The sequence below is a fragment of the Mauremys reevesii genome, linkage group 10 (assembly GCF_016161935.1).
Source record: "Mauremys reevesii isolate NIE-2019 linkage group 10, ASM1616193v1, whole genome shotgun sequence".
NCBI classification, from domain to species: domain Eukaryota; kingdom Metazoa; phylum Chordata; order Testudines; family Geoemydidae; genus Mauremys; species Mauremys reevesii.
The window spans coordinates 38,248,899-38,270,093 of record NC_052632.1 but is presented as its reverse complement, the minus strand read 5'-3'; the positions used below and the strand labels follow the sequence as shown (position 1 = coordinate 38,270,093).

General features: G+C 51.6%; 1 protein-coding gene across 1 annotated transcript; it reads left to right on the top strand.

Annotated features, from left to right (window-relative positions):
- Nucleotides 1-759: 759 nt before the first annotated feature.
- On the top strand, nucleotides 760-18,921 carry MPI (mannose phosphate isomerase). Its single transcript, XM_039491096.1, has 8 exons — nucleotides 760-1,029; nucleotides 3,843-3,970; nucleotides 4,695-4,895; nucleotides 6,877-7,018; nucleotides 7,883-8,065; nucleotides 11,385-11,558; nucleotides 13,689-13,897; nucleotides 15,492-18,921. Exons 1-8 carry the CDS (start codon nucleotides 792-794, stop codon nucleotides 15,708-15,710), a joined length of 1,494 nt encoding a protein of 497 aa, XP_039347030.1. The 5' UTR covers nucleotides 760-791; the 3' UTR covers nucleotides 15,711-18,921.
- The last annotated feature ends 2,274 nt before the right edge of the window (nucleotides 18,922-21,195 follow it).

Here is a 21,195-nt window from a genome sequence, read left to right as displayed (position 1 = left end):
TAGGATCCTCCGGTGGAGCGGACTGTGCACAAAGGGGTTTGCACACAGCATCCATAGAGTGGGGAAAGGGCTGCACACGTATTGGGGGGTAGACATGTGCTGGTGTATATAGTGGAGAAGGGGACTGCACGCGAGGGGATTGCACATGTGGGACGGGGTCTGTACACAAGGGGTTGCACACATGCTGGTGTATATGGGGGCCCGTGCACACGGGATTGCATACATGGGGTTGTGTATAGTGGGGGATTGCATATGTGGGGAGAGGGGATGTGCACAGAGCGGGTTGCCCCATACTTGTATATATAGTGGGGAAGGGGTGTGTACATACCGGTTGTTCACATAGAGGTGTATATAATGGGGAGGGGGCTGTGCACACGGGATTGCACACATGGGGGTGTATATAGTGAGGAAGCGTATTGCATATGTGAGGAGAGTGGCTGTGCGCAGAGGGGGTTGCACACGGGGGAGGAGTATAGTAAGGAAGGGGATTGCATACGTGGAGAGAGGGGCTGCGCATACAGGGGGTTGCACACGGGGGAGGGGTATAGTAAGGAAGGGGATTGCATACGTGGAGAGAGGGGCTGCGCATACAGGGGGTTGCACACGGGTGAAGGAACAGTAAAGAAGGGGGTTGCATACGTGGAGAGGGGACTGCGCATACAGGGGGTTGCCCCATGCTAGGGCAGGACGTGTCTGGGGGAAGAGTTGCCCCCCCCCATAGGAATCCGCATGCACAGAGCAGGGACTTCCCCCCACGTACTCACGCGGACCCTGCCCACGCTGGGTGAACAATGGGTCCTGGCGCCACGCCCCCAACTCGAACCCTGACTGGGGGGCCGCGTGAGCCGACGACACCGGGCTCCGCCCCATCCTGCTGCTGGGCTTCAGGCCGGGAACTACCTCTCCCAGCGTGCCCGGGCCGGGAGGGGGCGTGCCCGCCGCTCCATCCCGGATCCCCCCTCTCTCGGCTGGCGGGGCGGTGCAGGCTGGGGAAGAGGGCACCAGGCGGAGCTATGGCGGAGCTGAGAGGTGAGCGGCGGCCGGGGCCGAGCCGGCTCGGGCGGGGATGCCGGGAGGGTGGGTCCCATGGCGTTGGGGAAGGGGCTGCAGGGGTTGTTGGGCTAGAACCGGCCCCCGCTGCTCAGACACCCCCCGCCCCGGGGATGCGCCTTCCTCGCGGCAGTGTCTGGGGTCAGCGGCCGGCTCCCCGCAGAGCGAGGCACATGGCACCTCCTGCTCCGGCAGGGAATCCGCCAGCACAGGCTGCTCCTCGCGGCACAGCCAGGCGTCCCTGGGGCTGGGGCCGGGGCAGGACCGCCCTGAGTTCTGTGGGGGCGGGGCTGGGGCAGGACGCCTGGGTTCTATTCCTGGGTCTCGCATGGAAGGTTTATTGATGGGGGGAAGGGCTGAGAGGCAGGACTCCTGGATTCTCTTGGTGAGTGGGAAGGGAAGGTAGAGGGACTCCTGGGTTCTATGCCTGTCCCTGGAAAGGGAGTGGGGTCTGTTGGTTTGTGGGGAGGGGCTGAGGGTCTGGACTCTTGGGTTCTGTTCTTGAGTGCTGCTGATTTCCACATGTGGTGTTGGTCCAGCATCTCAGTACTTCCGTTTGTGTGTGGAAAATGGGTATAATGGTCCTTGCCCACACCTCCACCAGCCACAAAACTGCCAAGCAAGAGACAAACTGTATGTAGCTTGCTGGTTCAGGCACCCCACTGGAAGGTGGGAGGTCCTGGGTTCAGGCCCCCTGCTCCAATCACTCTTTAATTATTTACCCACAGTGGAACAGCTTGAACAGGAGAGACTGAGGGAGCCCCACAATATATATATGGGGTATATCAGAATAACCCATAGCTCAGTGCTCATAGTGCCGACAGGTGGGAGATGCCTGTTCACATCATTTCTTGTCAGCATCTCCCATTGATAGTTGTAGGCGGCCCCTCGCCTAGCATGCCGACTTTTGTGGATTGCATTCTAAGGCACCTACTTCCACTCATTGTATAGGGGCCCAGTGTCTAAGTTCCTTTGTCGCTCCCACCCTCTTTGTCTATCCAGGCTCTCATGTGGTCCCCATCATTGTAGCATGTGAGAGGTAAAGAAATGTTTGGTTGATTTTTTTTTTTTTGATGAAAGCTTAAGTTCTGCAGGAATCAATGGCTTTGCTTACTCCACCCTCCTCTTCCTTGTCCCTTTCCACTTGTTAGGGAAGTTTCCTGCTTAGCACTGGCAAGTAGAGTTTTCAAGGCCTACCAGGGATGCCATGTCCTGCGTGAGCACTTGATAAGTCCAAGAATGCAGGTTCAGCCAAGCCTGCAAAGTCTGCTTAGGACCCTGAAGATTAAAGATTGTGCCATCAGCAACATGGTGCATGAGGTGGAGTGGAAGCCAGCTCACTTTCCCACAGCTGTATGGGCTGTGCGAATGACAGTAAACACACATTTTTGTCTGGCTCAGCAGGCGTGACTCAAAGATGAGCAGGGGGCAGATCTGGGGTGTGAGGATGCCGTATTTAGCCAGTCACACGTTAAACCACATTGGGGAGGAGGTTTGGCCAGTTTTGGAGCTGGAGGCTCTTGGAGTAGTTGAATGTCTTACGCTGGGGCACAGATTTTTCACCGTCATTTGTTGTTCTAAACTGAAATTGTCTTGTAGTGAAACATACTGGACTTTAGGTAGTGGACATGTGTGGAACTGGACTGTGTGGTGCAAAACCAGAGCATGTAGGTTTGGACTGGATGGTATTGAGGTAACTAAGGCTCTAAAATCATGAATGGTGTGGAGAAAATGAATAGGGAAGTGTTATTTACCACGAACCAGAGGTCAGCCAGTAAAATTAATAGGCAGCAGGTTTAAAACAAACAGAGGGAAACTTCTTCACACAACACACAGTCACCTTGTAGAACTCATTGCCAAGGGATGTTATGAAGGCCAAAAGTATAACTGGGTTAAAAAAAGAATTAGATAAGTTTATGGAGGATTGGTCCACCCATAGTTATTAGCCAAGATGGGCAGGGATGCAACTCCATGCTCTGGCATCCCTAAACCTCTGACTGCCAGAAGCTGGTAATGGGTGACAGTGGGTGGATTGCTCTGTATAACTGTTCTGTTCATTCATTCTCTCTAAAGCATCTGCTACTGGCCGCTTTCGGAAGACAGGATACTGGGCTAGATGGATCAGTACGGCCGTTCTTGTGGTCTTATGATCTGACTTGGAGGAGCTGTAGAACCATGCCATTAGCATGTGCTCGATGATGTGCAAAATGCATCATCACTGCTCCAAGGATTGTGTGCTCTAAATTAGAGACGCAGGACCATTCAGACATATGACAATGAGCCTAGGGGCTACTGTAATACAACTAATTCTGATAATCCATCATTTTCTCTGGTGGATGTTGTTTAAAAGTCTTAATGGAAGAAGTGAGTTTTCAGGAGGGGCAATGGTTGGGTGTATGGGAGAGGAAGATTGTTCTGAGTGTGAGGAAGAGCATAGGAGGAAGCACGAGGATGAGCATGGGAGAAGGATACAGAGAGCAGTTAGGGGTCAGGATAAGTTGTGCAGAGACCTAGAGATGATGAGCTTGAATTTGATGGAGGTGCTGAAAGAGGAATGGGGATGGGATGGTGCATTTATCTGAGCAGCAGCATTTTGGAGGGGGTAGCTTCCCAGAGGAGAGAAGGTTGCAGCAGTGGAGGCAAGTGGTGGGGGGCGGTGTCAAAATATGGGCAGGAATTTTAGCAGGGGGAGCTGAGTGGCCGGGAGTTGGCATTGTCAGGCCATTTTGTGAGCCGGTGATTTTTGCCTGTTGTGTCCTTGGATAACCCTTTGTTTTTGTATGTTCACTTAGTGTTTCCCCTCTCCTGCGTTGTGCAGAAATATGCCTGGGGGAAGATTGGCCTGGACAGCGAAGTGGCCAAGCTGCTGGCTAGCAGTGATCCACTGGCACAGATTGATCCAGACAAGCCATATGCTGAGGTAAGCCCCCAGCTCCCTCCGTCTGCCAGTCTTCTGTGGCACAGGTTTTGCTGAGTTCCCAGAGTCAGGCACTTTCCCTCTCCTATCTCAACCCTCATGACTGAGGCCAAAAGTTGGCTTCTTCCTTTGGAACACTGAAGCTATTACGCGCATGATTAGCATCTACAGTGGCAATGGCAAGTATGCTTTTGATCCTCATGCTTCAGGGCATAAGCAGATCGCCAGCTGGGGTCAGGCAGGAATTTGAATCCCTTTTCCTTTCTCTTCACTGCAATGACTGACAGAATCTGCGAAGGGGTGGGTGGGGATGGGGGACTTTGGCTTTGTTTGAAGCATTGCATATCTGGATTGAGCAGTGATCTGCACCACTATGGCAATTCTTGTGTTTCAAAAGGTACTGAGGAGAAGATCAAGATCAAGCCTGGCAGATCAGACCTCTGTATGCTTTGACCTAGGAGATTAGATTTCCTGGGAGATTAGGAAATAATTATAGGTGGGTGGATGGGAGAGACGCACTTAGAAGCTAAGGGGGATGCTGATATTCAATCTGAACTGTAGCAGGAAGCCAGAGCTGAGAACTCAAGTACAGACAATCCTACCTCCTTTCCCCCTCTCCTTGAACCTGCCTATTTGGCCTGTCTTTTAAGCCGGTTGAGAGCCATGCTGGAGATGCTAATGGCTTTGTCCTGTCCCTTTTTTTCCACCCCACAAATGCCTGTTCCAGCTCTGGATGGGAACCCACCCTAGAGGCGACGCTGTTATTCTGGATAATCGAATTCCCCAGAAGACCTTAGGACAATGGATAGCAGATAATCCTGGATGCCTGGGATCCAAGGTCAAGGAGACCTTCCAGGGCCAGTTGCCTTTCCTATTCAAAGTGCTGTCGGTTAACACAGCCCTGTCCATCCAGGCCCATCCTAACAAGGTAAGAAGCTGTTCTGAACCCCCTCTGAGTGCACTGCTGGGTCCTTGTAGGCAGTCTCTCTGCAGATGTCACTGATGTAAGCTGTGCTGCTGAGTTGGGCCTGCTCTTGTGGCATGACACTCAGGAGTGTACCACGTTCATGGTCCCCTACCCACTGAGTTCTGGAATGGTTGCCATGGTCCTCTACCCACTGAGTTCTGGAATGGTTGCCATGGTCCCCTACCCATTGAGTTCTGGAATGGATGCAGATGCTGCCAGCACCTGGCTGTTGCACTCCATGCCCAGAGGCTGCTAAGTACCTGCCAGAGCATAGCTAAAGACAGACCTTGCTCCAAAGCCAGTGCAGATACAAAAACAAAACCCCCTTTAATTTGCACTCATCCAACCCCCCTGGGATGAGACGCACCTTGTGTCTTACCCAGATGGGTGCCACAAATATGCTGTGGTGGCTGGAGGGGAAGAACACGGCACGACCTTTAGGTCTTGGCAACACGGCAGGGCCCCTTCTCATCAGATCATATTGTATTTTGACCCCAGTGATCTCAATGGCTGTGACTGAGCATGGAGCACATGGCAGAGTAGCTCTGTGTTAGAACAGGTCATTCAGTAAAACGCTTTCACTGCTTCTCCCGAGTTGCCTCCCTCGGTATAGGGACACGCACAGTGTTATGCACAGAAATAAAAATAATGGGAACGTTATTGTCCTCTGCCCCGTCCAGAGTCTACACAACAGGCTGCAGTTGAAGTAGCGCCCATTCAGGTGTAATGGAAGGCCTAGGTGTCTACTTCAGCATCAGTCTTCTTTGAGCTTTTGCCTGTTACAACTGGCCCAGTCAGGCCACCTGAGCAGTTAGTGCCGGTCTGGCATGTAGCACAGTAAGCGTGATCTGGCTCTGGCAGCGCCCCGTGTACGCTGCTGCTTTGTACGACTATGAATTGTAATAGCTTAATGCAGATCAGCCAATGCCTTATGTTTAAAGCCCCTCGTACACAACATGCAACAGTTCTGTTGGTCATAAACTTTTGTTAAAAGCTCTTTGTACAAAACCTAAATGTTGGGCTTGAATCAGCCACTGGGTGTTGTGGCCAGGTCTGATTGCTCGGTTGAGGAGCTGGTTTATTGCTCCATAACAAGAAGAGGGCATTAGGGCAATGAAACGTTCCTTTTTGCGTCATAAGGCTCAGCCCTCAGATGTTTGTTCTCCACCCATTTCTTGGGGAGGAAATAACTCTGAATGAAGCACAGGAGAACTACTACGCTCGTCTTGGGTAGAGCATGGGGCTGGAGCTCTCACTGAGGGGTGTTAAGTGCTCTGATCTCAGCAACTGGTTCCCATCTGATACCAAAAAGCAGCTTTAAATTAGAAACGCAGAAAGAATCATTTGACAGGAAGCCCTCAGCTCAGCAGCAAGTGCCACTGCCTACTGCTGAGACCCCTCTGTTCAGCCTGGTAAGACGTGCACAGTGGAATAAACCCAGGGGACATAAGCCCAGCCCTTGCTACCATGTGCTTGTATCCCAGATCTCCCTGGTGCTGCAGCGTTGCCGTGTCTGCTGGCTGCGCTTGCATTTCCTCAGTGTCCTGTGTTTTTAAATGTGCAGTTGCTGTGCTGAAGTGCCCTGGTGGGGGCCGCAGCAGTGGGCAGAGAAGGGAGGTAGATGGGGGGGAGGGGTTTTAGCTAGTTGAGCATTCGGGCTGAAGCCTAGCCCATAGCTAGCCGTAGCCCCTCTCGGGGAAGCCAGGAGGATGGTGCAGTGAGGGAGCCCAGGGAACGAGAATTCTGACAGGGGTGAGTCACTCTGACTCCTTGGGCAGGACTGACTCTCCTCATTGAATCCATTTGCTGGCGTACCCGCAGCCGGGTGGGATCTCTCCCCCAGGATGCAGCCTGCCAGCGCGTGAGCTGGCGCCGAGGGACCTGGCTGTCGAGGAGGGATCGCCCGGACTCTTGACTTTTTGTCCTCGTCTCCCCTCTCTAGGAGCTGGCGGGGAAGCTTCACGCCCAGTTTCCCGAGCACTATCCAGATGCCAATCACAAGCCAGAGATGGCCATTGCACTGACCCCCTTCCAGGGCATGTGCGGCTTCCGGCCCGTGGAGGAAATTGTGGCCTTTCTCCAGAGTAAGCACCAGGTGGCGCTGCTGGCTGGGGATGTGCTGGGCAGGGCAGGACTGGGGGGCTAAAGAGATCCCAAGTGTGGGGCTGCCGGCTTGAGTGACAACATCCGAGTTGGAGGAAAGAGGAAGGGTCAGATGCTGTGGGGCCGGGGCAGTGGGAGGCTGAGCACTTGTAAGGGTTAATAAGATCCCCTTCAATGTATCCCTGCAGCTGGGCTGGGCATATCATCCTCCAGCCCCTGGCGGTGTCGCTCCAAGCAGAGCCCTGCAGGAAGGAGAAATGCCAACGCATAAGGCCTGGTGCAGTGGTCCCAGAAGCCAAGCTCGAGGCTGCGAGGAGCCCCAGGCTTGCACTCCCCTCTCGCTGGGGCTGCCTGCAGGGGACTGATCACTCTGACCAGTCATGAATATGGGGGCTGCTCCATTGCTGAGTCCCTCGCCCCCAGGGGAAGCTGCCCTCTGCCAGATGTAATGAGCAGCTCATTTGCTGCCCTAGCTTCGTAATGCAGAACATCACCTGGGAAAGGCTCAGCAGAGCAGCTCGGAGACACTAAGCCGGACAGGACCTGGGGCTAGCACCTTCGTGTTGGCAGTTACTTGATCCCTTCTCAGGTGCCTAAAACAGAGACTGAAATGCCTAAGTGGCACCAGAGTGCAAAGATGGGCCCAGGGAACGCAGTGATGGGGCAGGGGCTCTTGGCTTCTATGGCCTGCTCTGCCGCTGCCATGCTCCGTGACCATAAGCCAAATGCTTTGTAGAAGGGGACGTGGTGTTAGCAGCCCATCCCTGTGGGGTAGCTGAGTGGGTGGGTTTGCCCCTGCTATCGTACCCCAGCCCAGGCTCCTGACAGGCGTCTGCTCTTTGCAGAGGTCCCCGAGTTCCGGGCGCTGATTGGCAACGTGGCAGCGGAGCAGCTGGAGCGCAGTGTGTGCAATGACCCCCGAGGCGTGTCTGCCGCGCTGCGGATCTGCTTCACCAGGATGATGAAGAGTGAAAAGAAGGTCTTTGTGGACCAGCTGAATATGCTGGTGAAGAGGATTTCCCAGGAAGGTTTGTTCTGCGTCTGTCTGTGACGTGAAGAGCCCCTCTGGTTGGGTCACTCTGAGTTCAGTCCCCTTCTGGGGTAACAAAGGTCCAAACAAAGTTCTTTCACCTCACTTGGGCTCCTCCTCAGCCCGCCTCCTGGGCTCCCTTTATCCCCCAGTACAGAGACCCAAAGTGCTGACTCCTGGTGTCCTTCCAGCCCTATGCCAGGACTTGCTCCCTAGAGTTCCTTCACCAAACTCAATTCTCTGCCCCTTTGGGAGGCCCGGGTGTTTACCAGGCTGCCACCTGACCTCCAGTGTCCTGCCCTCTAAGGCTGGGAGGCAGCTAACTGTGGCCTAGGCAGGGCTGATTGAACAGGGCTGGCCAGCGCCTGGCCTTTAAAGGGACAGGCCACCCTGGAACAGGAGCTATATGAGATAGAGCCCCTGAGCCTGACCATTTTCCCCACCATACAACCCCTGAGAGGGCGGATCAGCTGAGCGCACCATGGGGGTTGTGGTCCCTGATTGCTTGGGGGCGTTAAAGATCCTAAGTCACTTGTGAGAAGCATGTGTAGCCCTGGCGTCCTGGCTGCTATCAGTCTTGGGTAACTATGCTCTGCCCTGTGATTTTTAGCTGGGTCTGACACCTCTTAACTCCCTGCCCTGGAAAGCTTTGCTGGTGTTCACACACCTGAAGTGGCTGCAGTTCAGCCCCTCCCTCTGTATTTGAACAGGCACCGTGTAAGTTGCCCTGGAGCGATACCACCTGGAAAGGCCTCTGTGAGTTCAGCACTGAACACGATTAACGTTATGGCCTGGGGACAAAGCCAGGGGCTTCAGATCCTGCCCTGTGTATAGTTTATCCAGTAAAAATAAACCGAGTGGAGCAGCCATATGGGCCTGGAAGGCGCATGTGTATTTATACCAAAGAGTAACAAGCGTGGAGAGGATTTTGCCTCCTACCGTCCCTGCACCAGCAGGGCAAAGCTCTGAGCACTCTTGGCTGGAGCTTGTTATATCCCAGCGTGGTCTTTGCCGTCAAGACTGATCTGCTCCTCGAACCAACCCAGCGAGTGTTTGCCCGACAAGCGGTAGGAGAGGAGCGTCAGTCTGTCTGACCTGGCCCACGACTGGGAGCGAGGGCAGACTGTCAAGAAGCAGGGCACAAATCCCGAATTAGCTGCGAGTTCTATACCTAGATTTCACCAACCACCTCACAAGTGGGAACTCGTAAAGCCCTAGAACAGCCTTAACATGGAGTTTCAGACAGTCCCCCGGGGCACTCTGGGTTATCTTGCAAGCCTGCCTTATGCCAAAATTCCCAACAGTATCCAGGTTACTCCCCGTCCTAAAGGACCAGTCACTTGTCCCAGGTCAATTGTACCTTAAATCTCTTACCAGAGGCAATGCTTGTAGCCGTCCTGTGATAAACTAACCAAAGATTTATTAACTAGGGAAAATAAATGAGTTATTTACAAGGTTAAAGCAGGTAAACATACACACACACACACACACACGAGTTACAGTTTTAGGTTTCAAATGGTAACAGATGCGTGCGGTCATATGCAAGCTCTGTATATCCTCTAGGGGTAACCCAAGCCAAGCATAGCTTGCTTATGCTTAGAAATATTGCCCTCTCTGAATTCCAGGCACCATAGTGATGATTCCTCCTCGGCAGGGATTTTTGTGCTCTTCCCCCAGGTTTGAAGCTGTGATGGGATGAGGGCTTGTGCACATCCCCTCTTCACGGGCGTGGGGAGAGCAATCAACAAAACCTTTTGTCGACTGATGTTGCACAGTGGCTTGTCTGGTGTCTAGAGGCCAGGCTGGGGAGAGATGACACCTCTTGTGGTAAACTAGCACTTCACACTTGGTGATGCATCTCTCCTGACTGGGTTTTTTTTACACTTACTTACCCATTACCTTATACGGGGGGTACAGATACTACAAGTAGGATTAATGCAGGCAGCAGCCTACAAGCATTCCATACAATCTAAACACTAACCTCATTCTAGAACTCTAGTATCTGTTTTAACTGTCGTAACCCACAGGGGAGCCAGACTGGTTTCCAGCTCTGCATTTGTCAGTGTGCAATGAGGCCTGGGCCTTGGCATGAGTTGGCCCCCAAGCTTATGCCAGATCTTCATCAGTCTCTTTCCTCCGGGTTGCTGGGGCTCTGTCGGGGAGGCTCCCAGAGCGGAAATACAAAGGAGCCCTTTTATTCCAATGGAAGGGAAGCGTGAGCCAAGCCAAAGAGGCCTCCTTTCTAACGAAGGCGTTTCAGGTCAAGTGAGGCTACCCCAGCCTCTGCTCCAGCAGGAGGGGGGAGGAGGATCATCAGCTCCAAAAGGATACCCCCCCACACACCCCTCAAACAGCCATTCTTGGGTGGGGGAGAATGCCCGTCCTGACCGACTCCCCACTGGAAGAGGAGGGAGGGGTTGAAGTGGAAAATGGGGGGTGGGATATGGAGATGAGTATCTGTCCCTGGAAGCCCACCTTCCTCCTCTCCTTCCCTGGGAGGACTGGGACATGGGAAGGAAAGGATGGACCCGCTGGATGCTGGGGAGAGTGCCTGGGGAGAGCTGGGCGTAAGGCAGGGAGAGGGGTGAGGGTGGCGTGTGTGTGAAATGGGCATATGGGCGGAGGGTTTTGGAAGTGGAGTGAAGGGGTGGGTCCAGGTGGGTGGTGATGTATCATAGCTAGCAGGGTTTGTGTCTGGGGGGGTGGGGAGTAAGCATTTCTTCTATCCAGGAGATGCCCCTGTGGGAGAGAACAGGCCACTGGCAGTCTCTCTCCACTGCCATCGATTGTTGGGTTTAGTGAGACAGGGTGGGGTGGGTGGCCTGTGATCTACTGGAGGTCAGGCTAGGTGATCAGTTCCTTCTGGCCTTATACTCTGACTGTATGATCCTGCTGTCCCCAGGCAGTGGCATGGGAAAAACGCGCCAGCCCACCCATCCCTACCCTAGAGCAGAGCCTGGGAACATTAGACCCTGTGTCTCTGGAAGTGGATGGATCTGGGTGAGGCTCATGTGGCTAATGAGGTCTGACTCGTAATCACACCCAGGCAGGTTGGATCCCTCATTGGCCACCTGTCCTTGCTCGTCCCATCTCTGGGGATCTAGAGGGACTCGGACACGCAGCTGGAACTGCCTAGTCCTGCTCTGGCCTCCTGATGAGGAGGGTTTGGGGGAACCCCAAAGCCGCTGGCACCTGACCCCTGGGCTGGCAGCAGTGGGCTGACCCCACTGGAGGGCTGTAAGCAAAGCAGTGGCTCTCGACGAAGGGACTAAGTTGTGGGGCTGCTGCTAACCTGTCTTTGCTCTTGTCCCCCACAGTTGCTGCGGGGAAGGACACCTCGGGGAGCAGCGGGAAGCTGCTGCTGCAGCTCCACTCACAGTTCCCGGGAGACATCGGCTGCTTTGCCATTTACTTCCTGAACCTGGTGATGCTGCAGCCAGGGGAGTCTATGTTCCTGGGAGCCAACGAGCCTCATGCCTATCTCTATGGAGGTGAGATTGAGTGGCGGCTGGGCAGGTGGGGCGGCGTCTGTGTTCCTGTGCTAAGCCAATGCCATTGAGACGGTTCTGAATAATAGCATTTGTGGTTCTCCTAATTGGTGAATATTGACTCCTATAATGGGTTGGGCACTTTGTAACCCTGGCTACAGTAAAACTGCCACTGCCAATCATCATGATCCATGACTTATGTTGATCTCCAGGTTACACCTTATCTAAAGCACCCTGCCTTGGCCATTGCGGGATATCAAACTAGGTGGCTTGTTGGCTTTTCTGAGCGTGGTCGCCACTAAGTGTCTCCATGGAGGATGGAGTGAAAGGCTGCCGCTCGTATCGATGCATTGTGGAGGGAGGTGTTTCAGGCTTAAGATTGCCACCTGCTCCCTTACCCTGTAGGTGCCCAGCCTGGTGTTGACAGCAGCTGTTTGTGGGGAGGAAGTGTTAGCCGTGTTAGTCTGTATCAGCAAAAACAATGAGGAGTCCTTGTGACATCTTAGAGACTAACATTTATTTGGGCATAAGCTTTCATGGGCTAGAACCCACTGCATCAGGTGCATGGAGTGGAAAATACAGGAGCAGCTATAAATACAGGAAAGGATGGGGGTTGCTTTACCAAGTGTGAGGTCAGTCTAATGAGATAAATCAGTTAACAGTTGGATACCAAGGGAGGAAAAATAACTTTTGAAGTGGTAAGAGAGTGGCCCATTACAGACAGTTGACAAGAAGGTGTGAGTAATAGTAGGGGGAAATTAGTATTGGGGAAATTAAGTTTAGGTTTTGTAATGACCCAACCACTCCCAGTCTTTATTCAGACCTAATCTCATGGTATCCAGTTTGCAAATTAATTCCAGTTCTGCAGCTTCACACTGGAATCTGTTTTTGAAGTTTTTTTGTTGAAGAACTGCCACTTTTAGATCTGTTACTGAGTGACCAGAGAGACTGAAGTGTTCTCCTACTGGGTTTTGAATGTTATGATTCCTGATGTCAGATTTGTGTGAATAGATATGTGGACAGAGTTGGCACCGGGGTTTGTAGCAGGGTTTGGTTCCTGGGTTTGTGTTTTTGTTGTGTGGTGTGTAGTTGCTGGCCAGTCCTTGCCTACAGACAGCCCCCCAACCTGAAGCAAATACTCATCAGCAACCACACACCACACAACAAAAACACCAACCCAGGAACCAAACCCTGCTACAAACCCCGGTGCCAACTCTGTCCACACAGCTATTCAAGGGACACCATCATAGGACCTACCACATCAGCCATGTTCACCTGCACATTGGGCTCATTCACCTGCACATCTGCCAATGTGATATATGCCATCATGTGCCAGCAATGCCCCTCTGCCATGTACATTGGCCAAACCAGACAGTCTCTACGCAAAAGAATAAATGGACACAAATCTGACATCAGGTATCATAACATTCAAAAAACAGTAGGAGAACACTTCAATCTCTCTGGTCACTCAACAACAGACCTAAAAGTGGCAATTCTTCAACAACAAAACTTCAAAAACAGATTCCAGTGTGAAGCTGCAGAACTGGAATTAATTTGCAAACTGGATACCATGAGATTAGGCCTGAATAAAGACTGGGAGTGGTTGGGTCATTACAAAACCTAAACTTAATTTCCCCAATACTGATTTCCCCCCTACTGTTACTCACACCTTCTTGTCAACTGTATGTAATGGGTCACTCTTACCACTTCAAAAGTTATTTTTCCTTCCTTGGTATCCTGCTGTTAATTGATTATCTTGTTAGACTGACCTCACACTTGGTAAAGTAACCCCCATCCTTTCATGTATTTATACCTGCTCCTGTATTTTTTACTTCATGCATCTGATGAAGTGGGTTCTAGCCCACAAAAGCTTATGCTCAAATAAATGTTGGTCTCTAAGGTGCCACAAGGACTCCTCATTGTTTTTTCTCTTACTCAGTGTCTCTGACATGATGGGATGGCACATTTCCCTGAGCCAAGCATCCCTAGTCTTTCCCTCAGTGAAGGACGGAGGCTTTTCCTCCTGCCTGGAGCCTGCTGGAGCTGAAGTCAGATACCTGGCTTCCCCAGAGATGCTCTCTGATCGGGAGGGTCCCACCTTCTTGCACTGACACTGAGCTCCTTGCTCCCCAGACTGCATCGAATGCATGGCATGCTCCGACAACACTGTGCGAGCAGGCCTGACGCCCAAATTCATTGACGTGCTCACCCTGTGTGAAATGCTGAACTACACCCCAGCACCCAGCAGCTCCAAGGTCTTTGCCCCCACGCAGAGCCGCTTGGATCCCTGTGTCTACCTCTACGACCCGCCTGTGCCAGACTTCACTGTCATGAAAATAGAGGTGAGTGGGGACCCCTGGATCAGCAGATTAACGGGGAGGGGAGCCTAGTAGCAGCATCAGACATCTCCTCCAATGGCAGCGAGCAGAGACAGCATCCTTGCCTTTGGCTCTCTAGCAACTTCTCCATTCCCGTCAACGAGCAGCAGTAAGTGGTTTTGCAAAGAACTAGAGCTAAAGCTAAGCCTCCCTTGCCAAAGGCCATGTCACCGTGACATGGGGTGGGAGGGAAGAGACTTCCCAGTCAAGGAGGGGAAAAAAGCACATACGTCAGTTGGGCTGCCCATTAACATCCGACACTTATCCCCTTCCCCCCAGTGCTGTGACCTGGGATGAGATCACTGCATCCCCCTTCCCTCCCACCCCCTGTACTAGAGGTAGCATCACAGGGTCAGCTGAGCTGGGACAAGCCACACTGTGACTCTGAGCCCATAAGGCAATGGGATTAGGGGAGCAATGATACTCAGACCTCAGTGGTTCAGGCCCATTAGCGACCAACATTACCCAAAAGAGCCATAGTAGTAGCTGGCTATAATACTCTATAGTCCTATTTAAACAGTACGATGGGAAATGTTTAGGTTTGTTTTTTTTCCCCGAGAGAGAGAATTATTCTCACAGCAAATAAGTTAATAATTTAATGCAAGTTGATAACTTAATTGGTTAATAACATAGTAAAAGCATCCTGATTGGTTGTTAACTTAGACTGGCTAATAATTAAATCAGTGTTTTAATATCAAGCCCTGCAAAGAGCCCCAGGAGACATGTGAAAGAGCCACTTGCGGCTCCTGAGTATCACTGGCCTGAGCTAGCTGGCTCTGGGACAGGTGATGGAGTGTGTCTGCCCAGCCTGCCCCCTGAAGCCAGAGTATCCCATGTCCTCCAGTGAGCTTTGCTTTCTGTGCCTCTGGGTCCTGCTCCGTTTCACCCTCCCCCGTCCTGCTGCTGCGGCTGGTGTTGGCACGTTTCGTTTCGCTTTGAATGCAGAGTTCGGGGAGATATGCCCACCTCTTTCCTGGGTCACATGTTATCAGCTCTTCTTCCTGGGCCTGAAAGCTGCAGCCAGAGGGGGAAGCCAAGCCCCAGTCTGAGCAGCGCTAGGATGTACTAAACAAAGCAAGCATCTCTCTTTGCTCAGTGCTCGGCATGGTGTCAGAGCTAGAATACCACGCAGAGCTGAGACCTGGGGGTGTTTAGCCAGGCCTCATGCTTGCAGTTGAGGGAGGTGATGATAGGCAGCACTGCTGTTGGGTTTTCCCTCTTCCTGCTGTGTTCTACCATTCACTTGTCTCCCTCCCTCTCCTGGTGCTGTCTCAGCTGCACAGGCATCGTTGGCTGCTCACCTCTCAACAGGGTGGTGGTGAAGGAGCTAGAGACTGACTCCAACACCTGGAGCGGCCATTCTGAGTTATGCTGTGATCTCCGAGGTCTCATGGGGCTTGGGCTGCTGTGAGCAGAGGCAGGCTCCAGAGTTAAGTCACTGTGCCATGGGTCGTCTGAGATACAAGTGCAAGTGCTTCCTGTGTCCTTGAGGAGGCAGAAACTTGGATAGGAATTTGAGCCAGACTTTGTTTCCATGGCAAATGTGTTTCCATTGCAGATTCCCTCCTCTATTAAGCTGTACCTCATCTCAGCCATCGACTCTGCCAGTATCCTGCTGGTGATCCAAGGCACGGCCGTGGGCACCTCCACCGCTGCCATTTCTGAAATGACCCTGCGCCGGGGCTCAGTGCTCTTCATCTCTGCCAACGAGAGTGTCTCCCTGCACCTGTCCTCCCTGGATGGAATGCTGCTCTTCCGAGCCTGCTGCCTCCTCTAGCCTGGGACACTTGGCACCTACCCTGCTGTGACTCCACTTAGAATAGATAGAAACTGGCCTGTGCAAACTAGACTTGCACATGATGGGTTAGCCTGAAACTTGCCCACATACCACTGTGTCCAAACCTAAAGCAGCAGGGTCCCAATCTGTAGAAGCAGCAACTCCAACTCCCATCCCCTGCCTTGCCTCTCTTCAACTCCCAGCATTAAATGAAGTGCTGGGAGGAAGAGTCCATTACCTTCCCCCCTCCCATTATGTAACACTGTAGAGGCAGCTGCTCTCATGTCTGCTCCAAGTGGATACGGAGAGTAGTAGGTGAGTTTCTCTGACATAGTGCATCCTGTAGTGCCAGCAGAGCATTACCTGCACTGTGACATCTGGTCCTTTTTGGTCTCAAGTGGGCCATGGAGTTGTAGCTGGAAGGGGGTGGGGGGACGTGGCTGGGATTTGTATGATGGTAAGATGCATGTATACTATTAAAATAGCTCCGAAAGGGACTCCTCCCACAACGGGAAAGCACAGTACTGCAAGGGAATGCTGGTGAGTTCCTGCTCAACGGATGCTGTGCCCACCTGTCCGGGGGGAAGCTATAGAATAAGATTGTTCTGTTGTTGCAGGAAGCTCTGAGTGCTTTTTCTCCTAGCTCGTCAATTTCCATCCCTAGTGATGCAGTTTCAAGCCCCGTGAACGGTTAGCAGTGGAGCCCTTACCCTATTAGATGGGAGTAGGATATTCCCCAGCCATAAGCAGATCCCTGTGCTGTGCAGGGGAGAGATGCTCAAATGAACTCCGTTGAAAGGTTCCATCTCAAGTGGCCTTGATCATCTTGCTGTCTCTTATGGACACGTATTTGAAATAGGTGCTAGGTGTAATGGAGAACTCATGTGGCTCTCACCCCAATCTGTCCAAAGCATTTCCTGCAGCAGCTAGGCTGACAATTGGGATTGAATCTGTGGCTTGTCAAAGTCTCCTCTGTGCCTGCCACATGCTAGCATTATTGACTCATTTTCATGAACAGCAAGTGCAGCCATAAACCCATCAGCTAGCAAACCCTCTCTCCCTTATGCCCACTTTACTGAGCCCCCTGATCTTTGGCCTAAAGTCCTAGTTTGGAGATGGGTATTAGACACTCTGTAGCTACTCTTCCAAAGGCTACAGCACCTGCCCCATCCAGTTGTTTCTGGGGATGATAGTTATTCCATTGTGTGTATGTGCAAATTAGACATTTCTCCTATGGGTAGAGTGTGGAGGAGAGTCAGGGGTGGAGTAAGGCTGATAGAGGGCCGGACGTGACCAAATGTGTTTTTGGCAATTAGAGAAGGGGTTGGGGGGGTGCAATTCTGAGCTGTACTGGATCAGCCAGACTCTTCATTTGTGCCTTTCTCCACCACTGACAACAGAATTGCCTTGGGCTTAAACTTCCTATCTTCATAACAACAAAAGGAGAGGGGGCTGGGAGACTCCTCCCCTCCAAATTCTGCCCCAGCAAGGCAAATTCCTTAAAGCAAGACAGCAGAGGGGGTGAACTGTGCAGACTGATAAGGGCCTATCCTGCTCTGAAGCAGGCATCTCAGACTAGTTGGATGCAGAGGCTGTGGGGGCTAGGAATTAAGAGCAATGGTCAGCATCAGAACTCCTGAGTTTTATTCCTGCTTCTGCCTCGCTGTAGGATTGTCAGCAAGTCATTTAACTTCTGTACCTCCATCCCCTACCCTGTAAAATGAGACTAACTGATCTACCTCACCAGGGTGTTGAGGCTGCACGGATGAATGTTTGAAGTGCTTGGAGCTCCTTGGCTGGAACGTGCTATATGAGTAAAGTATTATCCTTGCCCGTCACGGGGAAACAGTCTTAGCTGTCCCCCCTCCTCTCAGCCAGACTAATCCCCACTAGCTCTGCTGCACTGGAACTGTGTTTAGATTGCTGGAGCTAGTGCTGAAGGGGGAAGCTTGAAGGGTGGTTAGTTCAGTTTGCTGAACCCAACAGGTTGCTCTTGTTAGATTTCATTCAGTTGGTTAGCCATGACTCCCATGTTCACAGGCTAGTGCTATCAGTTATATAGGGCCAGGCTTTCTACAGCCCATTACTCTGTCCCAGCAAGACTGTGACACTACCTAAGCCTGGTGCTATTTCACTGTGCCTACAGCTATAGATATTGACTGTGTGTTATAGTCTAACAGGAGAGGTCATCCCTACAGGGGCAGTTGTTTGCTATGGTGTGGTTGGCTTAAGCTTGCAGGTGACAGTTGCTGGCATTTTTGGTGGGAAGCAATGTGGTTGCATCATTCCACAAGAGAAGAGATGTGCACCTACTCTTGGTGCTAATGTTAAGGGTAGCTTAGGCTTGATTTGTTCACATTTTAATGGCAGTCCTAATGTGTAGCCTTTGGACTGTCTTTGCCCCCAGTGTGGTGACTAGGTCAGGCAGCAGCATAGTGACATCAGTATTAAAGAATTCACTTTAGTTTTCCAACCCCAGAATGATCTGCTGGGAACACACAGGCTGCAGCAGCCAGGCTCGTGGGGTAATAAACTTCCACGGGTGGAGTTAATCCTTGTTCTTTCACCTGCCTGTTGCTCATTTCAGTCTTTTAACCATGGAGACTTAGCCAGGGCTCTGTCCCTCTTCAGTTCCTTATTCTGGTGAGGAGTGGGGGGTTCATCTGTCACTGAACCTAGATTAATCTGATAAGTACTTCCTCAGGACTTAGTCAGAATTACACAGTATCAAACTCCACTCCAGTGGAATAATTCCCTCTTTGTTTGGCTTTAAAGAAAACCCCCTAATTTGATGTAATATTTTAGGCAATTCCTGTGTTGAGAGGGGAGCACAGTGTTTGTTGTACAATGAACCTGAGCTCTTCATTAACTGGATTCATTCTGGAGCCCCAAGGGTTAAATAGGCGCTGCAGGGGTGGGGAAGGAAAGCTGCAGCAAGACCTGAACCCAAGGAGGAGCCACCTGTAGGCATATAACCTGTATATGAACCAGTTATGAGTGAGACTTTTCTTCCCACACACCTGGCTGTGCTGGTTTGACTTGTGCACCACATGCTGCTCTACCCAGAGCTATAAATCCATTTAGCAGGGTGGCACGGGTGGGGCAGCAGTGACAAAGAACCTTGCAGCATGGTATGTCAACAGCTAGGGTATATTCATGGACTGGAATGTTGTAACAAAGAGGAATAAATAAAGAGTCACTGCAGAAGACAGCCCTAGGCACTGTCTGCACTTTATTTCAAAATGGGTATTAGGAAGATAAATGTGCCTGTGACCCCTGGGGGGAGGAGGGTCCCTCACCCAGGATCAAAGCTCTGAGCACTCCCCCACCCCCTCCTTGCTTCTAGTACTTCATGCAAGTCACAAATAGAATCATAGAATATCAGAGTTGGGAAGGGACCTCAGGAGGTCATCTAGTCCTGCCCCCTGCTCAAAGCAGGACCAATTCCCAACTAAATCATCCCAGCCAGGGATTGGTCAAGCCTGACCTTAAAAACCTCTAAGGAAGGAAATTCCACCACCTCCCTAGGTAACCCATTCCAGTGCTTCACCACCCTCCTAGTAAAAAAGTTTTTTCCTAATATCCAACCTAAACCTCCTGAACTGCAACTTGAGACCATGAGGAGACCTAAGCCTGGCTGAATTCTGCCAGTTCTCTATTAAAAGTCAACCAGCAACTCTTTCAGTTGCACCAAGAAGTGTGGGCAATTGCTCCCAACTACAGCAAAACACACCGCTTGTGTAACACAAGATCAAGTTTATTATAAACAAACACTTCCCTTGACCAGGAATATATAAAACTTTGTCATAGTTCTCTGTAGCAATACTTAAGACGTTAGATTTCTTTAGACGCTGGTTGTCCTCTGCATATCACAGCAGGACTGATTTAAGGCAGCTTTTTAACTTCATGTCAGATAGATCCCCCCCTGTCTTCTGTCCTTGCCCCAAACCCACACACATAATGATCTGCTCACTACTTAACCTAGAGGTTCTGGACTTAAAAACTACATAGCCACAAGTCTCTTGTATTGTCTTGGTAGTTGAACAAGCACCATTAAAGAATGTTAGGCTAGAACAGAGATTAACTTTTAGCTAAAACAGCTCCCTGCAATTGACTGGGGGAGTATTTTCCACAGTAACAGGATCTGTAACAAAGGCCCTGAGATTTAGCAGGAAAGGGCACAGCATCATATTCCAACTCCCTGTTTTAACAAGTGAAAGGCAAGTAGGAAGTTAAGCACAGAACCAAGCAGCCAAACCTTTCAGGCCACTACTAATATGAGTGCACCTGTGCTGATGGGGAAGTAAACCCGCCATATCCTTTTCACTGCTATCTACCAGACATGGACGCAACATATAGCCCTAAGTAAGGCAGCACACTTGGTGTGGCCCACAGCTTTAGAGGTGCGGTGAAATCCAAGCTCATTTATTCAACTGCTGGAATCAGGAAAGTGCCACTAAAAGCAGCCAGAGTCAGCCAACTTCTAGGCCCAGCCCATACAGGTACTTACAGAATAACCCTCTCCTCAAGGAGGAGATGTCAACAGAATGGGTTCAAGTGCACTGGTCTGGGACCATCCAGCTGAAAAAAGGTCACAAGGGGAGGGAACTCAACACACTTCATATATAAATGTAATCAGCTTCAGCCAGCAGAGAGAGGAGCCTCAACAACAGCTGGTGACATGTGCCATCCCAGATTTTAGCATCAAGACATCCAGGGGCGGCTCTAGCAATTGCGCCGCCCCAAGCAGGGCGGCACGCCACGGGGGGGCGCTCTGGCGGTCGCCAGTCCCGCGGCTCCAGTGGACCTCCTGCAGACATGCCTGCGGAGGGTCCGCTGGTCCCGCGGCTCCAGTGGAGCATCTGCAGGCATGCCTGCGGGAGGTCCACCCGAGCCGCAGGACCAGCGGACCCTCCGCAGGCATGCCTGCGGCAGGTCCACCAGAACCGCCAGACGACCGGACCCTCCGCAGGCATGCCTGCGGGAGGTCCACCGGAGCCGCCTGCCGCCCTCCCGGCGGCACGCCGCCCCAAGCATGCGCTTGGCGCGCTGGGGTCTAGAGCCGGCCCTGCAGACATCCTGTCCTTGAGGCCCCTATAACATCCAGGAGTCATTTTGGCACCCAAGCCAGCATCCCCTCTAGGCTGCAGCATTAGTGTCAGACTATGCTCAGTCCCCAAGATCTACATAATGATCAAAAGGCAACAGTAACTTGGAAATTGCTCCCTCCTCTGGCCATGACACCACATTCTGGACAAGAATGCTCAATCACTGCACACAGCTGAATACTAATGAAGACACAGTGTAAAGGACAGGGCTAGGACAGCGGTGGTACAGAGACTACACTCCAGAGCTCAAAGCCTCGCTGCCAGTCAGTGAACGTCTGACTAGCAGAAAAAAATAAATAACATTTAAATATCAACCAAACAGCCCTTCAAGTGCTCCCATAGCATCATAATCTCTACATAAAAAAAATCTACTACTA